The sequence below is a fragment of the Calonectris borealis genome, chromosome 8 (assembly GCF_964195595.1).
Source record: "Calonectris borealis chromosome 8, bCalBor7.hap1.2, whole genome shotgun sequence".
NCBI lineage: Eukaryota > Metazoa > Chordata > Aves > Procellariiformes > Procellariidae > Calonectris > Calonectris borealis.
The window spans coordinates 5,544,702-5,569,190 of NC_134319.1; the positions used below are offsets into that span (position 1 = coordinate 5,544,702).

A 24,489-nucleotide genomic window follows, 5' to 3' on the forward strand; every position below is an offset into this window, starting at 1 on the left:
AGTGCGTATCATCTTGGCTTCTCTTTTGCTGCTATTGAAATACTGAATGTGTACTGCATTTCCCAGCCAGCAAAGGTCCCGCATATGGAGAGGTCTTTCCTGTAAGTGGGTTTTTTTTGTCACGTGCAAATGATTAACAGCTAAATCAATTGTGTCAGAGGTTGAGCAAGCTGCATCACATAGGCACATCTTGAGCTTAGTCTGGGGCAAAGTCATCTGAAACAAAAAGATAAAGCAAAAAAGGCAAACAAAAAGCTTTGCACAGCCTAAGCCATCTTTCCTAACAGTTTGTCCTCGGTGTCTAGAGATGAAAGGGCAGTTAATCACTGACTGCCTGTTCAGTAACATTGCGTTAAAAAACTGGCTGCCTAAACCACAATCTTTTTATTCGGAGCAGATTCCTACAAGGAACCAGCTAATGTGCTTCTCTGTGTTAAATTGTTATCATCAAGCTGCCAAACTAGAAAGATGCAGCAGCCAGTAGCTTATTTTGCGGAGACATGGCTCCACAGTCAGAATAATGACATTTGTAAGGTAACTATGACACATTAAGAGGTGTAGCACTTGGCCAGGTAATGATGCTGAGGTTGTCAGGTTTGTTTTATATTAGTGAATATGTTTTATTTTATATATAGGATCCATCATTCCAATAATGAGCAAATTAAAATGTATTTATTCTTTGTATCATCGGAGCACTTGGAGACTCAGCCCAGGGTGAGAGTCAGTGCAAGACTGCATCTATTCAAAGAACCTCTGCTTGTCCAGCAAGAGGAAGGGTGGGAAAATACGATGACAGTCATCATTTTGTACAGGGAATCACAGATTCAGAGAACTTTTCTCCCTCTAAGACACTCATTGTAGCTTAAGACTAATTAGGAAAATGAAGGGAAAGACTGTTGTGTCTCAGGAATCAAAAAGCCATACCTGAAGTGAGAAGTGGCAGGACTGCAAAGGCGGCCTCAACAGGTAACCAAAGACAAATCCTGCAAGGTTGTGAGGATCCTGATCTGCCTTTGAAAGCCCAACTGAACTGACGGGAATCAGCCCTTGGTAAGTTCTCTGCCCCTGTTAGGGCCATTTAAGAGAGAGAATGACACCAAGACGTTTCATTTGATACCCTGACAGGTCTTGCTTCCATGCGCTCAAGACTTTGGGGACATGGAGCAGAGGATCTCTATGGAAGGGCTTGGCCAGGGCTGGGGCTCGTCTTCCCCCTGCAGCATGAGCCCGAGCCCCGGTGAGAGGCAGCAAAAGGCACTCTGGGCAAGCAAAGCTTTCCCTGAGCCAGAGAATAATGCTTACGCCTCCTGCCCGGCCTTCCTCTGGAAGGCAGACAGGAAAAGCAGAAATAAATAAATGATTTTGCAGTCTACTCTATTCCTAGAAAGCTAACTTTAGCTTACTTATCACTTCACTCTTGCCAAGACTGGAGTATGTTTCATTTGTTGAAATATTCATTTTTCCCCTTCCCTTGAAAGGAGCATTACAAATCAAAGTGCAAATTGCTCCTGGACAGATCTTTGCTTCTTTCCCACTTGCCTCCAGAAAGCCGTGTCCTAACAATTGCAACATTTACCTTGTGAATCTGCCAGGTGGTGGGTCATCTGCTGTGTACAGGGTGGCAAAACAACCCAGTAATTTATCTTTTTCTGCTTGAACCATTTTCAACCCCCCCGGCAGATGGAACGGGAGCGGTGGTGGTTTCAAATCGCCGATGGTACCTTGGAGCGATGAGCACAGCACATACCGCGTTTGCTCCGTACCCTGTCACACTGTTGCTGCTTTATGCCGTACTCGGCATCCTAACCGTTCGTTGCGTTGGGTAAGTGGATGTTTCTGAAGCCATGTCCGTGGGGTGCTGTGGTAAAGAGTGAAAATCAGTACGGACTCTCTGCTTTCACTTTGTATGGCACATAATTGCTGTCTTGAGCCATTTCTGTATTTCTAATGAATAGCGAAAGACATTGTTTTGAAGTTAACATAGTGCAATGTGTCTGCCTTTCGAAAAGTAATCCTGTTTGATAAATCTGAGATGACAAATTGCCACGGTCGTGTTGTAATGTGGAATTCTGTTTGCGACAAGCAGCCTCCTCCCGTGCTAGCTGCCCGACAGTGTGCTGGGAAGACGGGGTTTTGTTTTCTTTGAGTACGTAAATGGCAAGAATCTGGCTGGTAGTTGTTTCTTTCTCTGCTAGCTTAATAGATTTTGCTCTTTCAGAGGACTACAGTCAATCAGTGACTGTAATCTGTCCAATCTAACTCTATTTTTCCACTGTTCTCTGAACTTTGAGCTCTGATTTCATGCCTCAGTGAGCTGATGAGTTTTGGTAATTCCCTTATTCCGTGTGATTTTTAATATGCAATAATGGGAGCCCCTTGCCAGGCGCTAAATCATACTTAAAGCTTCAGCTGTTGCTATTCCTTGTCTGGGTGGAGGAATTGGGAACACTACCGTGGTAGTTTGCTTGTCAAAGTGGGTATGGAAAGAAACTGATAGTCACTGTTTCACTAAAGCTTCCCACTTAGATTAGATGCTACAAGGAAGCGTTTGTCTGGGATGAAGATTTAATCAGAAATACTGAATCTGCCAAAAGAGTAGTCAACATTTTAGCTGTGGTATTGTGGAAACCTCGGAGACAGTTGTCACATGAGGGGGCGAGAGAGGGGCTGGGGTGAAGAGTAAAGGCTCACACTTGGGGTTCAGGTTCATTACTAGGATGAAAGGGATTAACGGGTTAATGACTCTCTATTGTGAACCAAGAATAGAGTTTAAGACTAATGGTTTTGGCCAGCTTGAGAAAAAATAGCCTGTTTGGCAAAGGGAGGCACATAAGCCTGGTTTTCAAAAATGCTGAGTGTGTGCCAGCCCTTAGCATTGCGACTGGTGTTTGTCATGGAGGTGTCTGACCTTGGAGCTGTTTGTCGTGTACGGCAGCGAGGTACCAAAATGCTACCTGTGCAGCAAGCAGCAGGGAGCAGTGGGACAAGGGCAGCAACTGATGGTGCAGATTTTACTGCTGGCCACTTTGGCAGGTTATTTGGTAGGGCTTGCGAAGGTTGAGATGAAGCCCAGGTTGGTGGGACGTGGGTTGAGTTTCCCATGCTGGGCAGATCAAACATGTGTCCTGCAGTCGCCCCTCCTGAGTGCTCTGCAGACTTACTCTCATGGTGGTGGTGTAGAAGACTGGGTCTAGTCTTGGGCATTGAAGAGTGGATCAGGTTTCATACAGAATTAATGCCAGTATGAAATGAGTACCAAAATCTAAGGGTTGCATGGAAGATTTGGTGAGGTCTAATAAGCGTTCGTTCTCTTTGCCATGTAGTTTTGCACAGTTTTAGGCCAAGTTGCTCTGTCCTCACAGCTCGGTGGTTTCACACCCTGAAGCTCTCGTGTTGTTGAATGCAGTGGTGAAAATGAGTCCCTTAACCTGAGCGGCACCGACAAGACCATGGCTAACGGCAGGTGGGCCCGGTCCGTGAGCAACCGGCCGCAGCCCCGCGACTGCGCGCTCTCCGCCTGGTCCTCGTGGAGCAAGTGCGATCCCTGTCAAAAGAAAAGGGTGAGTGTTTGTGGTCTAGGCATGAAGTCTGAGAAGCTGGGAGGCAGGACCTCCTCCAAGCCTTGTCTTTTTTGTCCATGGGGAAAGCCCTGCACCGGTGAGACTGCAGGCTTTTGCTTTCAGGTGCCTTTTAACTCTTCAGCTCTTCACCCCCAGTAACTCCAGTGGTTTCCAGGCTGCCTCGCTGTCCTGAAAAGGTGTAAGCCCAGACTTGGTGAAAACACAGGCGGGAAGCCCAGGCTTTGCAGGGACTTTCTCTCCAACAGAGTCCTCTTCTTCCAGCATCAGTGCGAAGCACCATCCCCACTAATGGTTCCCCGTGGGACCTGGAGACACTCAGTGCCTCTCAGGATTAAGCTGCTTTTTCTTGTCTGCCAACGAGCATTTTCTGCCCGAGAAGCCCCATCAAACAAAAGTAATGATCCCAACAGCGCGAAGAGCAAAATCCCCATTGCTAGAGGGAACTCTGCTAACGAGTTGGAGGAGCTGTTCCCAGGCTTAGGCGGGAATAACCAGTGATGGGAGTTGGGAAGCGTGAAGCCTCGTATCAAAGAGTTAATCTTAAAAGCTGGGAAAAAAAAGGAGGGCTAACATATTGGACCGAGTAATTGACTGCTTCACAGCAGTGTTGTGGGCGGAAAAAAATCCCTAATGATACAGAGGGCCAAGTAAATACACTGACAGAAAATAACAAGGGATGTCGTTACCAGCGCTAATTGAAAGAGGAGAGATGTAACTGAATCCTTCCTTACTCTTGCAAATGCCCGCACTACCCTGTCAGGCTCATTTAAACAAACTGTCAAAGAAAAGCAAACTTTCCTTCATCCCTTCCAATCCTCAATCCTTCCTTAGTAAAATTAAAACTGTCGCAGATCAGAAACCTTTGAAATGAGGCACGTTACCAGCATCACACTTCCTTGCCGACACTTTTCTTTTTATATGATGGTACTCTTAGATCAGATCCCACCGACACAAAGTTTGTTTTTTAACTAGGCAAGCGTAAAATTCACAATTTCTGTACACTTGAGTCAATATTTTTTTATTTCATCACAGTACAGATTTGCCCGCCTGGAACAGCCTTCTCAGTTCAATGGAGATCCATGCGATTACTCTGACAAAGAAACTGAAGACTGTGTTACAAATAATCCTTGCAGGAATAAAGTTAGATGTGAAGGTTTTGTGTGTGCAGTTACAGGTAAGGACTTACGGAGTGAGAAGCGGTGATGCTTGGGTGGCATCTCTGACACCACCACGCTGAACTTTCTGCTTCTACAAGGGTTTCTTGGGCCAAAGAGATGTCAGGAGTTGACCTGGGTCCATCCGTGCTTGTGTGGGCTTGCATCAGTGATTTTGAGTGTGTCTATTAGCCAACGTCTGTCAGTCTAAAGCACGTCTTTAAAATCTCCAAAGAGGAAATTAAAACCCAGTTATATCAGTAAAATCTGAAGTACAAGTGGATCTGACAGCAACAGGAGAACATGCACTGGGCGTCCTTGACACATGCCCAAGAGCACAGCAGACCGTGGTGGTGGTCCTCATGGCATTTCCCCCCATCCCTATCAACGACTAATTAGTCAGGGACACTGTAAGCAGTGTGGGGAAGGAAGGCAGCAGTTAGCTGTATCCAAAATTTGATCAGCCTCTGCTTTGCATCTGCACCCCGGCAGCGGAGAGGAAGGTGTGCAGGGAGCAGAGGGGAGCTCGGCACAGGAGATGGGACGAAGGAAGGCGACTCTGATCTCTGTCCCCCAGGCTAGTGTTTTGGTGAGACTGAAAAACACCTCAGTAATTACGGACATGGGAAGGCGGAAAAAAATAATACCATATACAAGGTCTGCTGAACAGCATTAGTTCTCAAAACTAAAAAATTTTAGCAACAAAAAATTTCTATTCTTTTTTATACTTTTAATTAGGGTGGGGTTTTTTTCTAGGTCGAACAAGGAATTTTAAAATTATGAAAGTTTTGAGCAAAACTGAGCAGATGAAGTGTGGTGATCCATGCAGATAGAGAAGAAATATTGTCCAGCTGGATTTGAACCATACATTACAGGAGTCTTTCATTTTGTTTCTAGACTCTGAGTCAGGGATCGCGGTAATAGATTGTTTTATGAGTAATTTACACCTTGCATCCTAGGGAGATGCATTACACGGAGGCTGCTTTGTAATGGGGATGATGACTGTGGGGACCAGTCAGATGAAAAAAACTGCAAAAAAGTGTTTAAAAAATGCGACCGGAAGATGGAGCAATACTGGGGAATAGAGAATCTGGCAAAAGGGTAAGTCAGTGACCTTCATGAGGTGTTTTCTTACTTAAGGATAAGAATGACCTTATGTGGCTTCAGACATAAACACTGAACGGAGAAAAGCTGTAGCAATTGCTACATCCAGGAGCTAGTTAGGATCCAAAAGCCCAGTGGGAAAATCCTTGTTGACCCCATGAGTCTTTCGGAGAGAGAGGAGGTGAGTAAAGGTCCCAGATGTACCCAGGAGAACTTGTGCGCCCTGTGGAGATCATCAGCTCAGCTTGCAAACATGTCCTGCGACAGCCAGTGCGTGCTCTTCGTGTTGCCAAAACTTGGTGGGTGAAGAGGGAAGTGTCAACACCAAACGTTTCTCTAATGTCTACAGGTACTTGCACTTAAATTAATCAGTGAGAGAGTTTTGATAAGCTAATTATTTTGCACAGATGTAAGTAAAGTTAGACTTTGGCCTAATTCAGTTCGGAATGTCCTAGCCTTTAGGAACTGAGAGACTACTTCAAACCATGCTTCTGAAATAAAAGCAAAGGAAGGTTTGTTAAAATCTGAGGATAATGTTATATCATTCTTTATAGAGTGACTTAAATCAGCATCTTGGATTGCCTAAAATCTGAACCTGACTATGGATTTCTATTTTTGCACTGTGTATTGGTTTGGGGGGGGTCAAAATTCTTGGATTTCTTTCACGACAGTGAGAGATGGTGGAATTTGTGTCTTTTGCGAGGGTGGGATAGGATTAACCTGCATGCTAGCAAGCTCCAACTTTGTGGGGATTAAAATCCGTGTCTGAATTGATCCAGTTTTTACATGCTAAGACTGTGGCAACTTTGTATAAGATCGGACAGCGTGAAAAGAGTTTTTTCTCATTCTGCAGGAAAAAAATGCTTTTTACATAAAAAAAAAGGAAAAGAAAAAATTACATTGCAAGGAAAAAATTATAATTTCCTCCTTATTCTCTGGAGATATGGCTGCTGCACATGTCATTACTAATGCTTTGTACTTCTGAGTTTAATCAAAATTAAAAATAATGTTGGACAATTATAGGAACATACTTCTCATCTCTTTGAAGCTACAATTGCTCGGTAATTTGTGTTTGGTGGACTTCCCTTCTTTTCAGATTGTTCTAAAATTAGAGCTAATATTTTACAGTTCAGAGTCATTATCATGCAAGTCCCTCTCCCCAAAATGAGGAGAGCCAGATCTAACAGAGACCTGGAATGCTAATAGGGACACAACTTGGACTATTAGCAATTTATCTTTTTTTTGGTGAAGTTTCGTCTAATGACTCTTGTTACTATTTGAGTATGAGTTTGTGGGGGTGAGTGCCGTGTCCTCAGCTGTGTACCACGAGGGTGATGTGAGGGTGTCCTGACAGTGAGCAACAGAAGGGTTTTTACTGCAACAGATCCCACCAGCAGCAATAGGAGAAGCAAATGATGGGGTTTAATCACCTCGTCTAAAAAGGCTGCAGTGCTACATCCTTTCTTAGAGCAGACGGGTTAAGATTATTGTCCATCATCCACTAAAATCAAAGGAAAACTTCCCAGTGATTTCAAGGATTAGTTGAACAATCGCTTGAGTACCCTTATTCTTGTTCCCTGACGATTTTTGCTCTCATCTACTGACCTCTGGTTGATCCTTGACCAGCCTGGCAAAGATTGTGACTGATAAACCAGAACAAAGAAATGTGAATTAAAAATTAGTCTGGAGTGATGACATGGGTTGGCAAACTGGTCTTTGAAGATCCTGCTCAATGCTGCTGCACTACTGCGGGCATTTGGGGATGCTCAGGGTGGGCAACCTGGCAGGGCAGGGCTTTGGCTGGTCCAGTTTGTCCTGCTCTTCCCAGAGGGTTCCAGTAAAGGCTTCAACAGTTGCCAGTGCTGGTGGCAGTAATGCTCTGGTGTCATTCATAGCTGGGTGGTGAAAATTGCCCTTCATATTCATCGAAGTGTCAAAATTTGACTCTGTCTTTTGCTTTCTTGTTAGTCAGTTAGTTTTTTCTGGAGCAACTGGGTTGGTCGGATAGCGAAAGAGGTAAAACTTTCTTTTGGGGTTTCAAAATAAAGAAGTATGAAACAAAGAGCCCTCAGCCAAACAAAACCATCTTTTGCCTTTCTCAGCCAAGGCATTTGATGTTTACCTCTAAATCAATGATAATCTTAATATTTTGCTGTTGTGCTTCATGTACAGGTTAAATATCTTCACAAACAACTTGGAAGGATTAGTTCTTGATCACAGGTACTATGCTGGGGGATGTTCTCCCCATTATATCATGGACACGAGATTCAGAAAGCCATACAATGTAGAAAGCTATACACCAGAGGTACGTGTCAGATTTGTCTGCAAATAAACATACGTACATATATTCCAATAAATTTAGTGTGCAATACTGATAAAGCTTCATTACTAAATAATTTTATAAAAAAATTACAAAGTTTGTGGGACCAAATGGGATAAGACTGAATTTAGCCCTACTTCTAGAACATCATCATACCCCATGCACTCTATGAAGTTGGACACATCGCCTTATAATATCTGTGTGCACTGGAATAGGTGGCAATGTTCCCTTGGACCTTGTCATTGCAAAAACTGAGCCTAACCTTCCTGGTGCCGTCTGTCCAAGAGGGCCCAAAAGCCACCCGATGGGCATGGGGAGGTTAACTTTAGACAGAATTGTAGAGTGCTTTGAGAGCCAGGCTGGGAAAGCTGGATTTAGCTAGGATTTAGCAGCACACTATGTGCTTTGTGTGAAAGCTTATTTTTGTGGTGCGTCAAAGCTATATTTCTAAGATTATATATTTGACCTTAATGCTTTTGATGACATAGCATGATATTTTTGAGTGTTGCCCACTAGGAAACCTTCTCCTTTTAGAATTCATGCTTTAATTGATGCCTGTGTTTAAGATTTCACCTTCTTTGCATAAGATTGACATATTAAGTAAAAGCCTGAGGTCCTTGCAGTATGGAGGAGATAGTAGCTTTCCTGCTGCTGTAGATCAAGTATTCTTGAAGTGCCAGTGTTAATAATAATAGTGCTTTGCAATTATACAAGGCGTTTCATCTTCAAAGTGCAAGCATTAATTTACAAGTATATTTGCATCTGTATTCCTTCCCCATGCTTCAGGTATACAATCGCTATGCAGGAAATTAAACGTGTTGTTTTTGCTTTCTGTTTAGACCAAAGGCAAATTTGAATTTACGATGACTGAATATGACTCCTATGCAAATTATGAAAGCAGTGTCCTGAAGGCAAAAGCTTCGCAGTCTAGCTTCAGTTTTGGTATAAAAATACCAGGAGTGTTTGAACTTGGTTACAATTCAAATGACAACAGGTTCAAGAAGTTCATTCAAAGGATGAAAAGATTTTCTTCAACTGTAAGCGCTGCTCCACTTAATTCTCTGCTAACGCCTTATCTGTATGTGTGTGTATCGGTTTGATCCTCATCACCAGGTCAGCAGCCATGACTAGGATAAATGAAATCTTTCCTCCTGATTGGATTTTGCAGTTTGCATTGGTCAAGTGTTTACTAAGGCCACAACGCCTTCGTTTGTGTTTACAGCACCCAGGAGCTTTTCCATTCACCTCTCGGCCAGGAACCGGACTGCTTAACCTCCGAAATCAGCCACAATTGAGTGCAGTCTGTCCAGTGTCCTGGATGTTTGTAGTGAAGGCGTTTAAAAAAAAAATGCAACTAAGAAGCCGGTTCAAATGGCCTCCCCGCCATACAGCGAACCCGCTAGTAGGAGGTGTACGCGTGACACTCCTCACTCCGTGCTGCGCCCAGCCGTGGGACGCTCTGCACCTTGCCCTGCCAGCCATTAAAATGTTCTGATGCCAAAGCAGTCTGGCAGGTGGGCGCTGAGTGGGTGCAACCAACACAATGACTCCTCCAAGGGAATCTGCACAGGTAGAATTGGGGTTTAGCTAACGAACCCCGGAGCCCAGAGTTCCCTCTGCCCTACGGGGGAGTTACAGTGACCACTAGAGAAATTGGGGTGAAAGAAGGGCTTTCTGCAGTTCCAGGAATTTCTGCACCGGTACGCACAGTCCAGAAACCGGTCTGCGGTGTTGTCTGTGCGATCCCTGCGGAATATCGTCTCACACGTGAAGGGCCATCCCTCTTTTACGTGGGTTCAGCAAGGCAGGAGCTGTCACTTCGGTAAATGATAATGCAAACAGCAAAGCCAAGCTGTTCAACTGCAGGGCAACCTTGACAATAACGTAGAATCCAAACTGCTAACAGGCCTTCCGTGGGTTTAATTGTAGACCTACACAGGCCATTTTACTTCGGCTGATGTGATCTCTCTGCCGAGTACATCGTTCACCAGATCAGGACACGCACAACACAAAATGCGCAGGGCACAATCATTTCCAGTCTCGTCTGTGGAGACTTGGTCGCAGCTGTGATCTGATGCACACTTTAAGCTGGCTGGAGATGCTTTAATCTATAACTCCCAGGACTGCTTTATGAGATTCAGTCTGAGGTCGTGTGCACCATCATTTGATTTCTTTTTTTCATCTGTTATTGCTGTAAACAAACCTAGCTCTTGTCAGTGGTTGAATAGTATCACTGAGCTATGTCTCTGCCTCGGTATAAAGTGCGCTCAGGAATGGCAGAGTATTCCTTGTGCTATTAAACTTGCATTTGCTTCCTGCAAAGAGGCATTTCCCTTGACAAGATCAGAGGTATATGAGAAGCATTTGCAATAGATATCCGTAAAGAAACCCAATAATAAGTCTTGATTTTATTATTTAAGCTGCAGAGTTCTATATTGAACCCCCCCTATGTGCTTGTCCTGCTGGCCTAAACAACTGGAAGCTAAATCCTTTGAACATGATGAAAGACCTCTTCTGTTCCTGACTTTTATGCCAGAAAGGGGAGATATAATATTTATCCATGTACACATTTTCTTCTTTCCTTTGAGTTTTGTTAATGGCATATTCTGTGGAATATAAATATTAATTTGGATCAGCCAGAGAATTACCATTTCACATATAAATCATCATGATTTCAGATGTCAGAATTTTTCAGGGGAGAGCTTGTGAGAGACAAAGGCAGGTCAGCGCTGTCAGGGGTAGAGCAGTCTCGTGGGACGCTGCTTGTGTCCTTGCGTCCTGGGTCTGTCAGAGCAGAGCTCGGAGCCTCCCTTTCCCTGTGTCCCAGTTGTGGCCCGAGCCATCACCTAACCTGTAATGGGTGCCTCTCCCCCAGTCAAAATCCTGATTTTCAGAAACTTTACTCCTAAAAGTTTTGGTTTTGCTAAATTACAAGATTTCCACTTGCAGACCGTTAAATTGATAAATCTTGACCAGCGTTAATTCTTTAATAGCAAGTACCTACACATTGTCACAAGAATGACATCCCCCACTTCTTCTGGGTTCTCTTGTGTTTCTGCATTTCGTGTAGTCCAGCAAATTCATTCATGCCCGTTCTGAGCTGGCTGTTGCCATTTATAAGCTGAAGCCCCGAGCCCTGATGCTGCATTACGAGTTCCTGCAGAGACTCCATCAGCTCCCGTCAGAGTACGGCTACGGGGAGTACAGGGAGCTCTACAGAGACTACGGGACCCATTACATCACGGAGGCCACCGTCGGCGGCATCTACGAATATACTTTAGTCGTGAACAGCAATGAGCTCCGAAAGGCGGGTACGTGCATCTGATGGTTGTGAAGAAACTTTGGGGCCAGCTTTTTGGTGGGAAAACCCCTCTGCAGGCACCCAATGATGGTTCAGGGCTGAGGTCAGAAAAGAGAGATGGTGGAAGGAGTCAACACCTTCTCAAAGAAAGCCTGCAGGAAATACGGGAGTAGAAGTGCTTTATGGCAGTGAATAAAGAGCCTGGTTTTCAAAGCATGCTCAGCGTCACGGGCTTCATCTAGCTCTCAAGCCGTGGGTGCTGCCAGTTCACAGGAAAGGGCCCTGTAGCAAATATTTTAGACGACACGTTTTGGAGGCCGACAAGATGTTGAGATGAATGAGAATCGTGTAGCTTAACGCTTTTGTTAGCTTTGAAAACCTTCACCGAAGTTCTTTTTCCATTGCCTTTCAAATGACAGTTTTGAAACACCTTTAGCCTCGAGAGCTTTTCCAGCATGTAGGAAACAGTAAATAATTTGCTGGGTGACTCTTGTGCCTGACATTGCTCTTGCTCTTTGACTCTGGCTTCCTTTTTTGCGAGAAATGATGATTGTTGTGTAGGATAGAGCGAGCCGCGTGACATTAATCAATAGCTGCACTCTCTTATTTATTCATTGGCATGGGAGTGAGTAACTGCCTTCGCTGTCTATTTGCAAAAGCATTTAGTGGCCTGCTGTGTGTGACGCTCGGTCTGTTTGCTCTTCCGCTCCCTAGGAAGTTGCTTCTCCTGTAGTCAGATACAGCCCGGAGGGACAGAATTTCGATTCAGATTTCAGATATTCAGAACGTTAGCACTGCCCAATTTCTCAGCTGGTGGTGTGGGCCCATCACAAGCCACATTTGTTTGAACTAATGTGTATTATTGTTAACATCAAAATGCTACTTGTTAGCATCTGCTGACCTAGCTCAGGATCCTGCAGTAGTACCAACATTTTCACACTATCCCCAGTGCTGAGCTGGGCTGTAAGTTCTCACCGGGGTTTGGTAGATCCAGTCTGCGAATTCAGTTTTTTCCCTTCAAATCCATCATTATGTTTGTACTGTCCGTGCTGGAAATCACGTCTTCTTTTGCAGATCTAGTATCACACGCCGTGTCGCATTGTTGGTACTTGCGCTGCTCTCACATATAATCCAAGATGCCAGATGTGTCCACGGTTCATGGTTTGATACTTGCTGTGGGTGTCCTGGTTTCGGCTGGGATAGGGTTAAATTTCTTCCTAGTGCTGTGTTGTGGATTTAGTACGAGGAGAATGTTGATAACACACTGATGTTTTCAGTTGTTGCTAAGTGCCCTCCTAGTCCAAGGACAGCTCCCGTGCCTACTGACTGAGCTAGGTACACAAGATGGGAGGGAACATAATCAGGACAGCCAGCCCAGCTGGCCAATGGGGTATTCCATACCATGTGACGTCATGCTCAGTATATGAAGGGTAGGCGTGATCCAGGAAGTACCGATGGACAGCCAGCCCAGCTGGCCAATGGGGTATTCCATACCATGTGACGTCATGCTCAGTATATGAAGGGTAGGCGTGATCCAGGAAGTACCGATCGCTACTTGGTTATCGGTCAGCGCGGGTGGTGAGCAATTGCGTTGTGCATCACTCATTTTGTATAGTCTATCATTATTATTATTATTTTCCCTTTTCTGTTCTATTAAACTGTCTTTATCTCAACCCATGAGTTTTTCTCACTCTTACCCTTCCGATTCTCTCCCCGTTCCGCTGTGGGGGGGGGGGTGAGCGAGCGGCTGTGTGGTATTTGGCTGCCTGCCAGGTTAAACCACGACAGTGGGAAAGACAGCAGGAGAGAGGTCTGGATTGTGCTGTACAAGGATGTCGTAAAATAGTGGTTCCTGCCTTCAGGTGCATATGGACTATGAACATTAATAGGGACCATCCTGCATCAACCCAAAACTCAGTGCATCTTCTTTTCTGATCTAGAAACTGGCCAATATCGGATGTATGAGAAGAGCATAAGACAGGACAGCCATACAGTGATACTTGCATTGTAAGCTCATGTAAACATTTGTATCATCAAGACATGAGTTTAACTAAAAAAGTAAAGAATTCAAGGAAACGTGGGGGATTACAACAACAAAGCAGAGAAAGAAAAGAGATACTTGGGTGTCATATCTGGTGTTTCACCATGGTAACTGCTTAAATATTCTTGAGTGTCAGGACAGCAAGGAGTTTGGAGAAGGACTTTGGGGAAGAACATATGAAGGATTTACAGATTTTTAGGGCAAATTCTTATATGCCAGGAAAAAAATTATAGTAGAGCTTCATGGAGAAACTTCCATGAAACAATTAAGGCTCTTCTGGCAGCAAAGAGCTGGAGATGTGAGCTAGCAAAGGGAGGAAAAGCTGCTTCATCTGTTACTCTTAGAAAGCCTGGCTCCTGATGATGGGGATGGGTGGTGGGTAGTCCTTTGTCAAAGACGTTTTGTTTGGCGTCTAAGTCACAGGCCAGATTCCCACCCATTGCAGCTCTGCATAACGCAGTACAGCTGAGTTGGTAATTAAAAGCCTCCTCTTCCAGCATTTACCTTGCATTTGCACTTGGTTTCAGAGTTCTGTAAAATGTAGAGATTTCATATAGAGCTGTTAAATTTCCCAAAAAAGGCTTCTTCATCTCTTCTTTTTTCCCAAAAGAAAAATACTTACCAACTCCCATTTTCTGTGTATATGGACATAAAACATTGAATAGTTGTATTAAAACACTGCAAATTTTTGGTGTGTATTTAAGGTTATTCTCTGAGCGATGTCCAGAAATGTGCACAGCATGGCTTTAACATCGGTGCAGGTATTGATGGTGTCTATCTGAAGCTTGGAATAACTGAAGCCGGCTGTAAATCCCTTTTAAAAGAGATTGGAGGTAAGCATGAAACACTTCTGCTGTTTAATTTCTAGCCTTTGTCGTAGCAAAAAGAAGATTTTGTGATCTTGCCTGTCTGAAATATTTCCCCACTCCCTCACAGCTGCTCTTGAGTCTGCTGGCTAACCCCAGCCAAGCTTAACAGAGGTGGATGTCTCAAAGCTTGGTTTTTTGCAAGATTTTCTTTGCTGGGTAGAGAAGAAATATCTGCTCAGTGTCCCAGGGAAAAGCAGGGACAGATGAACCATTACCCACCTGGCTGGTGCTGTGTTACCAATCCACCCACCTCTCAGCAGAGCAGCCCAGCATGCCGCTTTTTGCACCCAAAAAAGCCCAAATGGGGAAAGCAGGGAGGGAATGGTGGTGTGGGAGCCTCAGGGGACGTATGGGAAGCTGGGGGAGTTGCAGTGGGAGGAGGGTGCACCTGAAGATATGCGGAGGAGAACGGGCAACGTTCATGGCGGTGAGGAGCTTTGGGCTGTGGAAGGGCCTGCAAGCTTATAACCATAGGGAAGAAATTTAGGAGGAGAGCTATAGGTAGGGTGCAGGAGGGGAGGGGAGGGGAGGGGAGGGGTATTGCTGCAAGGGAGCAGGAGGGGCACAGGACAACGCAGCATGGGAAACCAGGCTTCAGGTGTGAAGCACTTGTGACCTGTTTCTGTCTCGGTGGGATGGGTCATACACAGGGGTGTTTTGCTGTGAGTTTGTATCTCATCTGCAATCCACAAAGACATACCTGAGCAGAGCTGGCCGCTTTCTGAATGCATTTTTGCAGACAGCACCTCCAAAAAACAGTATGTGGAAGATTTCATCGTCCTTGTTCGTGGCGGAGCAAGCGAACACGTTACCGCGTTGGCTTACAAAGACCTGCCGACAGCTGCGCTCATGCAGGAGTGGGGAGATGCTGTTCAGTACAACCCTGAAATCATAAAGCTAAAGGTACTGTATCCATCGCTTCGTTCAGCTTCACTTAGCCGAGCACCTTGGAGAACTCTGTGTTTAAATAAACAGGATGTAAGAAAAAAAAAAAAACAGGGAAATTTCTAGGGCAAATAATAGACCTGTATTGTGCAACATGGTTTCTCTCAGACGGGGTATTTGGAAAATCAAAGGTGTGATGCATTAAAAGGGCTGTGGTTGGGAGTACATGAAGTAAACAGCTTTAACCCTTCTAACTTGGCTCTGCAGATGTGATCGCTTGCTGCCTACCAAGCAGATCAGACGATCCACCTTCTGTTTTACCAATGTATCACTTAGAAAAATATAGCTGGCAGCATATATTTTATAAAGACTTTTTTTTCCTTGAAATTTCTCCTGTCTTCTGTGAGCATCAGTGATTATTTAGCAACAATTCTTTCTGGTTCAGAAGGTCAAGTAGTTCACCATGCATGCCTGGATGTTTGTGCAGCTTAGTTAAACCTTAAAAATACGAGTTAGGTTGTGAAGAGTCAAGGTTTTTTTATCCTGAAGAGTTTTAGAAATGCAAGGCACTGTAAACATAAAAAGCGAGCGGAAGTATGTAGCAATTTTGTGTCCTCATTTTTAATGTCAAAATAAGGTCACTCTGAGTGAATAGTACAAAGGTGCAAGAGAACATCCTTTTAAACAGGAGTTTGGACTGGTAGGGGTGGAAGTTGATTTTATTATTGTATAATTGATTTTCATTGTAAAATTTAATTTTAGGCAAAAATATTTCTATTTGTAAAAGGTGTTTGTTTCTCATTCAAAATTCTGACTTTTCATTTAGAAAAAGAGGTGAATGCTAAAAAACATGAAGCAAAGCAAAAATCGGTAATTTGGAAATACAGCCAGTGCCTGTCCGGCGCTTGCTGCAGCGGGGGTGGCTTTCCCAAGCCCCTGCTGCGCTGTGGATTGACCTTCCAGAAATGCACTGGGAGGTCTCTGGGCAGGAGACAACAGAAATGCAACCCTCCGCGCTAGACCCCACGTACAGAAAATTCTCCCACAAGAAATTGCGATGTTCTTTGTCTTGCCTGGCATCAGTGACCGGGCTGCCCAGTGGAAAACCCCAGACGGATGTAATTTGGATTTGATATCTATAATCCTTCATTTCCATACCAATATCCCTGTGGGGCTTGAAGATCAAAAGTACCAGCAGAGTGTGACTAAATGTCAGCCCAAGAATGCTTAGTTAGGGAAAAGTAAAGCAAATCAGTTCATAAATCATCTGCTGAAGGGACTTGGCAGGTCACTCTTAGCGTATTTCATTTGTATGATCTGAATTCAAAAAGCAAAGTATGGATCACAGATAATTGATGAAGAGTGAATGTACAGCAGCAGGAAATGCGCATTTTTTTATTGAAACATTCTTCTATTTCTTGTAGCTTGAGCCTGTGATAGCAATAGGGTGATCTTTCATGCTTACTGTATTGCCGTGGCCTGTGTGGCAGGCGTCTCTATAGCAAGGATGGGAATTTGGGATGGATCCTCTGATGACGCGTGCCCATATCGTCCCACTGGCATTAGTGGGTGACTGGCAATATTGAGACCACACTTTAACTTTCCTTTGTTTTCAGAAAAAAAATAAATGAGCAAGCCAAGGTCTCCTTGGTCCCTACTGCACATTCACCGTGTTGTGCCCCCCTTACCTTCTCCTTGGTCCCTGCTGCACGTTCACCATGCTGTGCACCCCCTTATCTTCTCCACCGACCCCATCTGCGGTGTTTGCAGATGAAGATCACAATCCTCTCCCTTCTGAAGGCAGTGGAAACCCTTATCTTGGCTTCATAAAGACAGAAGTCAGCCCTGAAATGGTGGTTAAGCTGAAGGTGCAAATGTGAATGCCTGTGACCAGGTGGCTCTGGCTGTGCTGCATGGCTGTCTGAGGAGGGAAGGAGGTTTTTGTGGGTGGTTTTGGGGGATCCTTTTTAAATCAGAGTAACAGAGCACTCAGGAAATGTAAGTTTGAGCAAATCTGGTCTAAAAATGTCAATGTTAGGAAAATGGATGAGAAAGGATTTAATGAGACTTCTGTGAAACTTTGCCCATTTGTCAACTAACGGTATGGCTGTTGTATTTTACTATGCATTTGCAACAGCTTTGGTGTAAACCAAGAAGAGGATCCCTGTAAGAATTCCTGACATCGTTGCTTTGTTGTTCACGAGGTTTAAGGCAATACTAATGGGAAATCTGGAGCCCGTACCGCAAGGCCTTCATTTCCCGCGCCAGCTGTGCTCCCACTGAGCCCTGCAATGCTCACACCATCTTGAACTGGGAAACGAATGCAGTTTCTTCCCTCCCTTTAGGCAGAGCCGCTGTATGAGCTGGTGACTCCAACAGATTTTGCTAATGCAATGGCAATAAAAGAAAATCTGCGACGGGCTCTTGATGAGTTTCAGCTGGAGACCAGTTCTTGTCGCTGTGCTCCGTGCCACGGCAATGGGATCCCCTTTCTGCAAGGTAGAAGGAATTTGCACCTCTTCTCTGTCCTCTAAGAGAAATGAGCTGGGAATTTGTGGGGAGCAAGGAGGCTTGGCGAGTAATCTGCTCTTTAGTTTCTCCTGTCATTTCTCTTTCAGGTAATTAAGTATTTTTTTTAAAGTCGGTCTGTTGGTAGAGTGCCACGGGTAAGTAAAGACAGTAAAGTCAAGGGATGAGCCTTGTTAACAGGAGTGACCATCTGTATCAGTTTTGTGGAAGAATTTGTTCCATCTCAATTATGCATTAAAAAAACCCTTGCCATCTTTAAGTCTCCTCCTTTGCTTTTAAGATTGCTTCCATCCTCCTAGAGAAGTGACTACTGTCTCAACATTAATTAGTGTTTGTAAAAGTGTTTTGAAGATGAAAAGCACCATATAAGTGCCAAGCACAGTTATCACAATCGCCTCCCCCCATTTCTAAGAGAAGCTGTCCTCCTTTGTAAGCAGGCTGTGATTTAAAAATGAAGGGGAAAAATAATCAAATTGAATGAAAACCGCACTGCCTAAACAGAGATATATGATGGGATGAGAGCTTCTAACAAAGGGACCATTTTGTCAAGTGCCTAATTCCAATCTGCGTCTGCAAAAATCCTGACGAGAATCGTTATCATCTAAGTGTATTTAATGCAGAAACGATCGCTTCAGGTACCAGCTAGTTGATTGTACCACTTAAAGGATTCGTCTCATGATTACCCTTGTTTAAATAACTTTGTAGGAGCTGAGTCAGGTTAGCATTTCATTTAAGATCTTCTCAACAAGAGGTTTTAAATGACCGTTATTTTCCTAAGTGGGAGCTCTCCTCCGGGATCCTGCCGTGGGATGCACCCCGCAGTCCTGGGCAGCTGGCGTGGGGTTACGCTGACTTTTCCTCTGGCACAAAGCCTGGCTGGGATGCTCCTGGCCCAGGTGCTCCTTCCTGATGCTGCAGTTTGCTCCCTCTCAGCTCTACCAAGTTGTCTCTTTTGGAGAGGAGCAGGGGGACTGCGTGGTACCCTGGGTTGCTGAATTACTGCACCGGCGTAGCTGAGGCTGAGCCGCGGTGCAGCGGCAGGAACAAATGGCTGGGGAGGCGAGAGGGGCGGCCCGGTAGTCACAGCTCCCCTGCTTTATTGCTATTTTATACTTTCACTATCGGAGAAAAATGCGGGTATCATTTCACCCGCTGTCCCTTCCTTACAGAAGATGAAGCACTGAAAAGAAATGGGTGTCTGCAGGGAAATGTGACTTGAAGTCTCTAATCCCACCGTCCCTGCTTACTTTCAGGAACCGAGTGTGAGTGCTTATGTCCCCTCGGCTACAGCGGCACTGCCTGTGAGGTCAGCAAGAGGAAAGGTAAGAGGACCCCAAGTCCGAGGAGACAGTCCCAGCGGTATTTAGGAGCGTCCGGGGATGTCAGCTGATGGATGGGGAGTAATGCCCAGCGCTGGCTGTCCCCGCTCTGCCCAGCCCAATGCACAAGGGGTTAGGGTCCTGCAAAGGGGACAGATGTACTTTGCCATCCCTCTTCTAAATCTCTTTGCACTCATGGGGAAGTGGCTTTACTTTTGCAGTTCAAAGCTGCATAAACGCACCTTGCAATGATATCAAAATATGAACTCCTACCTCATTTACAATCCATGACAAGCCTCAGGCCTTCTCCAACAGCTCTGTTTCCTAAGTTTTTCCCTTTGATACAGCCGGTATGTTGCAAACTGTTTTCCCCCAGATAGACTACCATGCATTTTAATCTTAAAATCTTATTACATTGTTTTGAAGCATTTACCAATGCTTCTTGGTCACTTTATATCGCTGCCGTCTCCTGAATGATGTTCTTAACTCCTTCTAGTTTAGGATGATCTGTGAATTTAATCATTTTGTTTACTTCTTCCAGCTCATTAATTTAGATGCTAAATAATACCAGATCTCAGGCACCCAGAGCTCTGGCACCATCCCACAATTTGATGCACTGCATTTATCATTGTGCTTTGTTTACAGTCTTTTATCCAGTTCTCATTCTGCATGACTGTGTCCTAACTAAGCCAGGCTGAAATACATTTTAAGCCAAGATTTCACTGAGCAGAGGGTCAATTTTGTAGGTGTTTCAAAGCAAGTCCCTGAAACCTTAAACTGTGGAGTCACTTACACCTTGTTCCAGTCTGCTTACTGCAGGCGTAATCACATCTGACCCTCCCAAAGACTCGCTTCCATCCACTTGTCAACATGTAACTTCCTTTCTCACCCCCCTTTCCCCCTTTTATATTGCCTTCGTGTTAGGTTCCATGATTCTCAGGATTTTGAGTTTATGTCACTCACGTGCTCAGGGTCCAGAAGAAACGGTGTAATAGGAAAAGCAATGGGTAGAAAGCTGAATATTCAAGCTGTTGTTCATTGAAGAAGAACGTGAACATTTCCCCTAGCACCTCAAAATGTGGCTGACACATATTTAGTTGCTGTTTTTCTTACCTAGGCTTGGACTAAGTCAGAGAGAGGAACATCCTACAAGCAAATATAAAGCTAATTGTTTTTTTTTTCCTTATCCTTGCTGCATAAAGTGTAGTTTGAACAAACACCAGAAATGCTGAACAGAGAATTAACGTCTTTGAAACAATCACTCGTTGTTAATGACTCAAGTATATTGTTCGTGGTGTGGATAGGGACAGAGCTGTTTGTATTTAAATATGATTCATGGAAGCTGACAGCTCTTCCCATGGAAAGAGCTGCTTTATTCTGACAGTCCTTTCTGGCTTTGGGTTTTTTTTCCAGATGCTGCTGTTAATGGAAACTGGGGTTGCTGGGCCAGCTGGTCTCCATGTTCAGGAGGTCAACGAACAAGGAGACGACAGTGCAACAACCCTGCGCCGCAAAATGGTGGTTCATCATGCTCAGGGCCAGATGCTGAGACAGTTACTTGTTAGAGGGAATCATTAGGAACTTACACAAAACTGACGAGCAGTTTGCAGACTGAGCGGGAAGACGTTACCTGATGGCTGGCTAAGTTGGCCTCACTCTCCTTATGGGTCTCATCCAAGTGCTTTGAAGTTGGAAACATTTCAGAAGGCGATGGGAGCTGGGGGTGTGTTATGAATCACACTTTCGGACGTGCTTTGCAGTTGTCCCGTGGGATTGAATGTGCTTACTGTCCTTAGTATTTTGACTTTTCCCTGTCTTTATTGCAATAGGCTAACTGAGACAAGCTTTATCTCCTGCCTTATTTGGTAGCTGCATAATTTTAAATTTTACTGTCTTGTTTTTGAAGGTTCCTTTGAGATAAGAAAAGACTGTTTGATCTTACGTACACCAGAATGTGCACTAATATGCAGCTTCTGTGAAGACAGCTGTGTCATGTGGAGCAAAATACAGCATATTAAAGTCTAAATCTCAACGAGCACAATAGTATCTAATGTGACATTTAAAGCCGCTGTGCCTCACTACCCCAGTTTCCCAATTTATTGTACTTAACTTAAATTGTCTGTTGTATTAGAAATTGTCTTGAAGGAGCGAAAAACGAATTGTGAAGAACAGTCTGGTGACACCAAAGCATTGTTAGACTATGTAGCGGTGGTACTCTTGCGGCAGCGATGAGCTTCCTCCTGTGCATTTCTAAAGTAGAACAGATGCACTGAGAGTATCGGATGCGCCCCGGTACGCTCAGGTACACCCGATGCTCTGGTTCCTTGGGAAGGGGAGGGAAGGACAGAGGGATGCTACTGGGATGGAGAGTTGGAAAGCAGCTGCTGCTCCTTCTGCTGCTTGGGGATATTGGAAGGCAGGAGAGATGGCTACGCTTGCAGAAGAGGCTGAACCTCTTGCACCCTGACTAAGGGTCACTCCAGGATGGAGCAGGATGAGCAGCCAGCTTTTCAGTAATTCTCTGTCGTGGGCAGAATAAATGGAACATTTTGGAATAAACGTCTTTGCACATCCCCTGAGGTCTTCTGCCCTTAGTAGTTGCCTCTGCCCCAAGCAGGCTGTGGTTCATCTGTCTGATCCCGTGAAAGCCTGTCTTTCAGCAGCTGTATTGCTAGTCCACTCAGGTTAGGACATGTGAGGTGGAGAGTTTGCTATGAAAAGAGCCGAAGCGAAGTGAATGGTTTGCCCTTTGTTACTGTACCTGGAGCCGTGCATCGCAACCCAAGTCAAACAAAAGAGGAACTTGTAACATTGTGCAGCGTTTCGTGACTGACCTGAGCCTGGATCGTTCCGGGGACTTGCCTCTTACAGCTTCGTTGGGGGTTAATGATTTTTGCAAAGACATTTGGTGGGGCATGCTGTAATATAACCAGCAATAGCTTTGCTCCAGGAAAACGATTCCACCAGTGCAAAGTTGTTCGTAAGTGTTGTGAGTCTTCTAACATGTGCAAGGTCAAACACTCTTCCGAGGGTTTTTAGCAATGCTGGTGATGATGGGTTGGTATCACCAGTTTCTCTCCTTTCAGACTGACGTTGTCTAAATGTAATTCTTGTAAGAACAACTCAGGCTCTCTGACATCTGAACAATGGAACATGCATTTAGTTGTAGCCCTCATGCCGCCTCCACATTTATCGACAAGATTTCTGTGACAGCTTTAAGAAAGGAAGAGCACATTGCATATGTAAAAGAAGAGTGCTCTGTACTCATTATGGGCTTTGTAATTGAGCTGCCAACCCAAAACATTTCCGTTATCCACTGGGTAACTGTGATATCTTTTGTGTGATAGAAATTTGCCAAGAGGTTCATTTTGGGTCATGGTCAAAGAGGTCACTGCTTACGCTAAGTATGATATTCTTCAAAGCTTTTTAAAAGGACACTGTAGAAGCTCTGCAGCAGAGGACCCAGGTCGTGGCTCATGGGTGCCTGCGAGGACACGTACTGCAGTGTGGTTACCTGCCCTTCTCGAGAAGCATCAGTGTAATCTGATTCAGGGACTTTCTCAGACGAGTAGAGTGGCTTTTGTAAATTTAACCACCTTTCCTCACCATCAAGCTGGAGTGAGCACTCTGACACATAGTCACGGTGTGTCTATCCACTGCTGCGGCAAGCAGAGCCAAAGGTAGCAACCCGGATTTGGACTGTTTCCTCATCAGAAAAGCCCAGATTTTTTGAAGTGGCTCTGCCTGGGTTTGGATATTTGGGGCTTTTTTTGGAGGATCAGTGGGATGATCTAACAGAAGTACGATTTCAGCAGTGGTTGAATATTGAGCCTATAAGCTTAGAAGCCTCCCATAAAGGACATAACTTTATCTTGCCCTTGTGATTTTGTGCTTTGATTCAACTAACTAATGATTTATTATGACCTGGAGGGTAATAAAAAATACTATGCTGAAGCTTTTATTGTTTCATTTTGGTACGCATTAAATTTTGGTGCTATCTTTTACTGGTGTTTCTAACTTCCGCTTTCTGTGTAAGTTTAGATTAATAACCCGCGTATGAAAAGTCGGGAACGCTGCAGGCACGACGCGGGGATGTTCAGCACTGGTTGCGCTGCTCTAGCCCATTTCTCTGGTTAAGACACTTGTCTCAATGGGCTTTACTATATCCCATATTATATTTTCACAAGCAATTTGCTTGTGAAAAAAAGAAACTCGGTAAACATGGAGAAGCTGTGTTTTCTCCACCTCCTTGCTGGAAGACGTTGCTGCTGTGATGTGTGCTGGGTCTGGTCAGCACGGCTTAGGAAGCTCCTGAAAAGGTGTTTTAGGTAAGTTGTAATTGTCACATCCAGCTTTCCCAGGACAAAACCAACGTGACTCTTGCAGCCCCTAACATCTCCATCAGGAATGGGTAAATCAGACTGGTTTCCAGCCTGGATTCACTTGCTCCCAGTCTTTTCATATCATGTAGACACTTTACGTTTACCTGTGAGGCTGGAGCGTGGTCTGGGTTGCGGCTGGGGACTTGCGAACCCTGTGGTAGTCGTAGTGTTGCTAAATTACTTTGCAATGCTCCAGTTTCTCCCTCTGTCAGATGGATATAGTTGTTCCTCCCCAGGTTCTCTCCCAGACGGAGAGATTTTGTTGAAAGCGACCCAGCGAGTCCATGCAGAGGTGTTAACAGTCCCCAGATTTCCAACTCCTTGTTCTTCTACCCTGATGGCTAAAGGGCCCAGCAAGCACCCAAGACAACTGCCAGATTTCAGGTCAAATTATGCCTGCAGATTTGTCTTCTTTTTATATCCTATTTTAACCCCCCGTTGCTTGTATAAATCAACAAAACTGGAGATGAAGACAGTAATTATTACCACTATGAACATTATTTTTTTTACTTATTTGTAGTGCAGCACTAAGAGCCCCACTGTGTTGGGCAAGATACAGCAGCACAACAGATACCAGTCCCTCCCCAACTCCCCGGGATCTGGTGTTTCTTTTGTTTCAAGTATTTTGGGGTAGGCTTAAATGTTTTGTATCTTCCCGTGCCTCTGCATTACACTGTATAAAAAGGAAGGCAATAATTTTTGAGCTGCTCCTGCTGGGGAATTTTTTGCCTGCTCTAAAATCGCAGGCTCGGAGGGACGCAGGCGTTCGGGTAGTCGGCGTGACATTGACCCCGAGGTAGAAAACAGCTCTGTCTCAAGCGCTGCCCTTATCTACTCTTCCGTTAGCTGGTTATCTGGAGTCTGCACCTTGCAACCTCAGGTGTGTTGTCATCAATCATTTGCTATTTTCTTTTGCGTCCTGGTTCCTCTCTGCCCTTCCGTTGTTAATAACCCAGTTTGCCTATATCCATAAAAATATCTGATTGCGATACCATTTATCCAAA

General features: G+C 44.6%; 1 protein-coding gene across 1 annotated transcript; it reads left to right on the plus strand.

The window, feature by feature from the left end:
* The first annotated feature begins 1,702 nt into the window (after positions 1 to 1,702).
* Positions 1,703 to 23,062, plus strand: C8B (complement C8 beta chain). Its single transcript, XM_075155687.1, has 12 exons — positions 1,703 to 1,822; positions 3,407 to 3,560; positions 4,614 to 4,755; positions 5,695 to 5,836; positions 8,012 to 8,144; positions 8,999 to 9,196; positions 11,230 to 11,470; positions 14,206 to 14,334; positions 15,110 to 15,273; positions 17,601 to 17,754; positions 19,038 to 19,106; positions 20,517 to 23,062. The coding sequence occupies exons 1-12, from the start codon at positions 1,731 to 1,733 to the stop codon at positions 20,666 to 20,668; spliced, it is 1,770 nt and encodes a 589-aa protein (XP_075011788.1). The 5' UTR covers positions 1,703 to 1,730; the 3' UTR covers positions 20,669 to 23,062.
* The last annotated feature ends 1,427 nt before the right edge of the window (positions 23,063 to 24,489 follow it).